Source organism: Triticum aestivum, chromosome 4B (assembly GCF_018294505.1).
Source record: "Triticum aestivum cultivar Chinese Spring chromosome 4B, IWGSC CS RefSeq v2.1, whole genome shotgun sequence".
Lineage (NCBI taxonomy): Eukaryota > Viridiplantae > Streptophyta > Magnoliopsida > Poales > Poaceae > Triticum > Triticum aestivum.
This window is the reverse complement of record NC_057804.1, coordinates 143,805,903-143,812,671: the sequence shown is the minus strand read 5'-3', so window position 1 is coordinate 143,812,671 and position 6,769 is coordinate 143,805,903. Positions and strand designations below refer to the sequence as shown.

General features: G+C 46.6%; 1 protein-coding gene across 1 annotated transcript in view; it reads right to left on the bottom strand.

Moving 5' to 3' along the window:
* Positions 1 to 2,332: 2,332 nt before the first annotated feature.
* Positions 2,333 to 6,769, bottom strand: part of LOC123091521 (stress response protein NST1) — a 9,067-nt gene continuing 4,630 nt past the window's right edge. Inside the window, exon 3 of the mRNA XM_044513056.1 lies at positions 2,333 to 2,703. Within this exon, the coding sequence (XP_044368991.1) occupies positions 2,520 to 2,703 (184 nt within the window). The 3' untranslated portion in view covers positions 2,333 to 2,519. The remainder of the gene's footprint in view (positions 2,704 to 6,769) is intronic.

Sequence of the window (6,769 nt, the reverse complement as noted above, 5' to 3'; positions counted from 1 at the left end):
GCCCAGCGCCCGCCACCAGCTGCTGAGGCCCGCCGCCATGTGCCCCACGCCCTGCCACCGCTCGCCGAGTGCCGAGCAGGAACACCGCCAAGCTCCGGGGCCGCCGCCCCGGCATCCGATCGCCACGAGAACCGGCGGCCACCCCCAGCCGCAGCTGCCAGCCTCCAACAGCGTTGAAGGCGACCCAGGCACACGAGGTAAGGCACAGAACCACGCCCTACTCCTAGGCCCGCACCGCCGACGTACATGCATCAGCCGCCACCGCTCAAGATCCGTCGAGATCCTTCGAGGCGTGCGAGAGAAGACAGCCCCAGCGTTGCCGACGCCGTGCGGGCTTTGCCCGCGGCGCCCTATGGCGGTGGCGAGGTGGGGAAGGAGGCGGGAGGGAGCCGGCCGCGGCGGCGTGCAGGTCCGCCCGAGCCGGCTCGCCATCGCCATGACCCTGCTAGCTCCGCTGCGGGTGATTGGACGATCGCTGCTGCCATTGGCACCAGCGCGGGATTGTGGCCGTCGCCGTTGTCCACGTCACCGCAAGAGGTAGAGCGGTTGGCAACGCCATGGCCGCCGCCACCGCGCATGGCTGCACCATGTTATCGAGCTCGCGCGTGGCCGCTGCAGGAGGCGCCAAGGAAGCGTCGCGTTGGTGCGCGCAAGCAGCCGCAGATGAAGGGCGGCCAACCTAAAAATGGGAGAGATTTTTATTTCCCGGTCTCTACACCAACTAGGAATGCATACGACCATTTTAGTATGAATACCAAAATAAACATTGTTCTCAGAATTTTTTAAATGAGTATCAACATATTTCTTGATACGTGGTTTCACCACACACCAAACTTGATTCTCAATAAACGGAGGAAACCCCCTATACATCACTTGTCAATTCTAGAAAATGAACTCGGGACGTTAGGCTGTACAACCGCATACCCAACCACTGAGCGAAGGCTTTTTAAATATAATTAAATGAATGACACAGAAAGAAGCATGGGGTGGTTGCCCGGCGCAACACGCAAGGCAAGGCGGCTACACAGGCAGGAAAGCTTCCTCCTTGTAGTAACATTCTTTCATTACGGGCTTTCAGACAAATCATTCGGAGCTTGGTTCCTCGCTGTCACCGTTTCTTAACCGGGTCTCCACGTTTAGGCTGATAATAGATTTTTTTTACTAGTTTGCGAGATAATGGGCAACGAAGAGGGAAAATGGTACGTGCCGCTCTCTTTTTTGTCGGTCACACAGATTAATCAATTGTAGATCAAACCAAACACTTGTTAGAAAGTATTCCTGTTGTTTCGAATTATAAAATGTTCTAACATTAGACGTATTCTAGTGTACTTGTTCACTCATTTTACATAGTTCGTGCTAAAATATCCAAAACATCTTATAATTTGAAACGGAGTTAGGACAACTGCAACTACCCTGATCATAATACACTAGTAGTATACAGTTTTATAATGAAGGGCAAATATAAAGCATGCATTATAGTATCTACTACTCCGTCGGCTAGCTGATGCGTCGTTGTATGGGAAAACACACAAACAGTAGTAGGTCTCAATCAATCACTAGAAAAGGATATGGGAAAACACACAAACAGTAGTAGGGATATCCGCCTGATTCACAAACTTTCTTCTTGAGGGTGGAATTGAACGTTACTCCGTATTCCCCTCCCATGTCCCGTGTGGTAGATGCATGCCTGATACAACACGCAAAGACAAAAGAGTGCTCCTAGTAAAAAGGGATGGTATCTGCCCGTTCTCCAGGCACATGTGCAATCAAGTCAAAAACCGTCCGAGCTTTCGTCATACAGCAACAACCAAACGGACAATCAAATGTCCATGTCACCCAAGAATGGAACTTTCGTGTTCCACACCACCACCAAAGGACATGCTGGTATTAATCGAGTTAGGCAGCCGCAGAATGGCCACTGGAAACTAGCAAACCACTTGCAAGCAATGGCTGCTGCACTTGCGCCCACACGCCCAGATTTGGTCCTGCCTTTGTCAACCAAGCTGATCCTCCAAATGGACGCATGCAGACCAAGCAGTGACTTACTGGATAAGATGCACCAAAGCAGATAATGCCCACAGCACTTGACCCTGCAGCAATTCCTCTCCCCTGGTTTCACTCCAGCTCCGCATCCATTACCGTTTGCAGGGTATGACAGCAACAGCCATGCTTCACACGGACTAATATCTAAGATTCAGTGTTCAACCAAGCATGCGCGAAAAGAAGAAGAAAATATATGGTCAGCAACCAACAATTGACTCCGGGTAACCCGATGATCTCACTGGTCACTCAAGAGGATGAACATGCACAGCGCCGCAAGTGCGCAACGAGATAACCCAACCATTGCATTGCATTGCATTGAATCCACCAAAAAATGCACCAAACAAACGTATCAGGCGAGAAACCTAACACGAATGCATAAAGCGCACAATGTTAACAGGTGAGTGCTTACTAAATAAGACGGCTATGTTTCGTTTTTCGCATAAGGGAATACAGTCCGGTCCGACGCCTATGTCTCCTCAACTCCCTAGACTGGAAGGAGGGAGCCTTGCTTCGCCCATAACTTCTATGCTGTCCCTTTTCTTATCAAACGACCAGACTGATTGTGCATTTGGATTTGTTGGAAATAAACCAGCATGCCCTCCAGTTGGCGGCGACCGGATTGGACTAGCTCCCTGGGGTCCATTCGGCACCAGCTGCTCCCTGCATTAATCATAACGAGCCATGAGTTCCAACTCTAAGAAGTAATAAAATACACAACAAAAACTCCGAGATAAATTAACATGTATATAGCTCTGGGTAACATGCCAATACTCGACAACTTTAACGGAAAAAATGAAGAACATCAGTTGTAGTAAGTCTGTTACTCCTTGCCAAGACCAACATTTTAAACATCAAATACAACAACAACAACAACAACAAAGCCTTTAGTCCCAAACAAGTTGGGGTAGGCTAGAGGTGAAACCCATAAGATCTCGCAACCAACTCATGGCTCTGGCACATGGATAGCAAGCTTCCACGCACCCCTGTCCATAGCTAGCTCTTTGGTGATACTCCAATCCTTTAGGTCTCTCTTAACGGACCTCCCATGTCAAATTCGGTCTACCCCGCCCTCTCTTGACATTCTCCGCACGCTTTAGCCGTCCGCTATGCACTGGAGCTTCTAGAGGCCTGCGCTGAATATGCCCAAACCATCTCAGACGATGTTGGACAAGCTTCTCTTCAATTGGTGCTACCCCAACTCTATCTCGTATATCATCATTCCGGACTCGATCCTTCCTCGTGTGGCCACACATCCATCTCAACATACGCATCTCCGCCACACCTAACTGTTGAACATGTCGCCTTTTAGTCGGCCAACACTCAGCACCATACAACATTGCGGGTCGAACCGCCGTCCTGTAGAACTTGCCTTTTAGCTTTTGTGGCACTCTCTTGTCACAAAGAATGTCAGAAGCTTGGCGCCACTTCATCCATCCGGCTTTGATTCGATGGTTCACATCTTCATCAATACCCCCATCCTCCTGCAGCATTGACCCCAAATACCGAAAGGTGTCCTTCTGAGGTACCACCTGGCCATCAAGGCTAACCTCCTCCTCCTCACACCTAGTAGTACTGAAACCGCACATCATGTACTTGGTTTTAGTTCTACTAAGCCTAAACCCTTTCGACTCCAAGGTTTGTCTCCATAACTCTAACTTCCTATTTACCCCCGTCCGACTATCGTCAACTAGCACCACATCATCCGCAAAGAGCATACACCATGGGATATCTCCTTGTATATACCTTGTGACCTCATCCATCACCAATGCAAAAAGATAAGGGCTCAAAGCTGACCCCTGATGCAGTCCTATCTTAATCGGGAAGTCATCAGTGTCGACATCACTTGTTCGAACACTTGTCACAACATTATCATACATGGCCTTGATGAGGGTAATGTACTTTGCTGGGACTTTGTGTTTCTCCAAGGCCCACCACATGACATTCCGCGGTATCTTATCAAATACAACTTGTAAATTCCAATAAGCAGCATCTTATGAAATTGCAGCACAGCCAACCATAACACAGGATGGGAACAAACTGCCTAAAACTAAAAAGTGAATGGTAAGGATTTATGAGGTCATATTTTCAATTCATAGAAAACCACACTACTTGTAGTACAAGGTAACAAGTCCCAAGTGCAATATAGGGCACTCACTTGCACCTCTGCAATCCGCATTCAAGAATGCAGAAGTTACTGTAGACTAAACCCGTTTAAATGCAAGGTCCAACTAGTCCATGAGACTTAGGGTATGTTTGGTTGGTGCCAAAAAATTGCCGTGCCATTCTTTCTTTTCAGTCTAATTATTTGGAACTTGGTTGCCAATGGAACACACCAATCTTTCTCACAGGTTCCTACCAAACAGTGGCAAAGTGAGGGTGCAAGAATCCTTGGCCAAAAAATTGACAAATATGTGTTACGAGCTTACGGCTACATTGGGAACCAGCTACATTGGGAATCAGCCAAACACAAGTTGTTTCAAGATATTCTCTAAGCAATAGCATGCATACAAGATGAAAAGATGAACATCATCTATTGCAAAGAACACAAAGGATGCACGACCGGATCCTCTTGTATATTCTGCTGCACCTAGAGAATGGCATGCCCTACACAAAGTGAATAAATCTTCCAATAGAATGGTTCCAGCTAGAGAAAAGACACCATAGAAAATAAACCCTCTCATACTAGCTTCAATACCAACCACTGAAAAAAAATAGCACGCTATAGCGTGTAGAGAACCGTCTCGCTAAATAAATCAGTGTACAATGTCTCGCTAATAGCGTATTAAGGGGCGGGGCTATTTTGTATAGCGCGCTATTTTTGTTCTTGATACCAACGCAGTGTTTTTGAGTTTTTGAACTGTTCTGGATTTGGTTCCCACAAGGAAGCAATCAGTGACCCCCAATTATCAGTTTCACCTACCCAGCAGCCTTGCCACCCTGACCTCCAGATCAGAAAACCAGCAAAGGAAAACAGCAAATGAACAAAATATAGCTTATCTCTGGTCCCAACATTTAGAAAGTGTGTACAGAAACTAGTTTAACATTTAGAATAACTACAGGTTGTGAAAGAAAAGTACAGGTCTAGAAGCTAGTTTCTGGATATGGATGCGAGGTCTGGAGGGATGCAAGCTGACAGCGAGATAGAAACCATTTGCTAGGTACGGATCGCATGCATGACGGCCAACGCCAGCACCAGGCATGCATAACAGCCAATGGGATGCATATGTAAGTATTTATCACTTTGGAGTTGATGGTTGATTGGGTGGCTCCGGCATGGAACTAAGGGTTACCAGCAAGGGGTTTATGAGTGGTTCAGCGGCTCCATGCGCGCTTGCCCGCTCCAGTTCATTTCTCCTGCCAACATTGGCCAAATCATTGGCAATGATAACCTTGGCTAAAATTTTGGTTAGCCAAATTTTTGGTAGGGTGAACTTGGGCTCAAAGCAAACATACCCTTTGTTTGAAAAGTTTCTGCCAGTTGGACAGCCCTTACCAAGGACTCCATCTTGAACCAAATCAAATGTTAACAGTAAGAATGTGCGCATTTTGGTGTATCCTGGCAGCACCTCCACGACTTGATTTTTCTGACAAAGGCACGTCCAATCCATGCAAGCCAGGAAACAAAACTAGCTATCACCTTCAAATATGGCTCATCCAAATGAAGGCCCAAATATATGAAGGTAGCCAATCGCCACTAATGACTACTATCATTTGTAAGAATCCTATACATCTAGAATTTTGAAAGCTTAGTTTATGCAATTAATTTCTTGAAGGTCACACAATCAATCCACAAATAACATATATAAGCAATGATATATCCCCGCTAAGACGATGGTTATGCCAGATGGATTCATCTTGATCTTTGGGGTGTAACGAATTTCATTTATTTGACCTAGAATCCGGTATCAAATATTAGGCCTCCTTTCGTTTAGAAGAATTTTGTAGGAATTCTGAAGGATAGGAATTTTGTAGGAAAAATTCCTTTGGAGCCCTTTGGTTTGTAGGAATGGATTCCTATTCCTATGTAGGATAGGAACCGATCCTTCACATTTCAAAGGAAAAAAAAAACATTAGCCTAGACTCAATGGAAAAATCCCTATCTTATGAATCAAGTGCCATCTCTTTCCCTATAGGAATTGAGATACGTGCCATCTCACTTCCTATGGTTTTCCCATTCTTATGATATTCCTATCCTATGAACCGAAGGAGGCATTAACATATTCCAACATCTAAACTGAGCATATGCAAGTACTTTACTAAACGTAAGATTATGGCATCCTTACCAGAGGCAGACCGGTAAAGTAAAACTAACGACATAACAAATATATAGTTAAAAAATGCTAGCAACCAGTGTTTTAAAACCATCAGTACGACGCCATTATATCGTCATTATACCGGTGTGGCGACCCTCTACCTCGAGCCGTCCACCCTCACGATAAAAATACCCTGTGGCATCTGCCATAGGGTGGTGTCACCATGGCATCCAAATGGCAAGGGGCATGTCGCCTTGCCCTGAATTGGACACCATAGGCAGGGCCCGAGCTGGGAGGGAAGCCTGGACCTGGATTTCTGGCGTCTGGTCAGTGGGGGAACAGTCCAGAAGTAGGGAAAAGAAACTGTCTGCGGAGAGAGGGAGGGAGGCGGCCATGATCAGGAGAAATTAGGTGCACCTGGTCTTCTCCGGCAGCAGCTTGGCAGTGACTGTCCGCTAACCTCGTCTCCTACT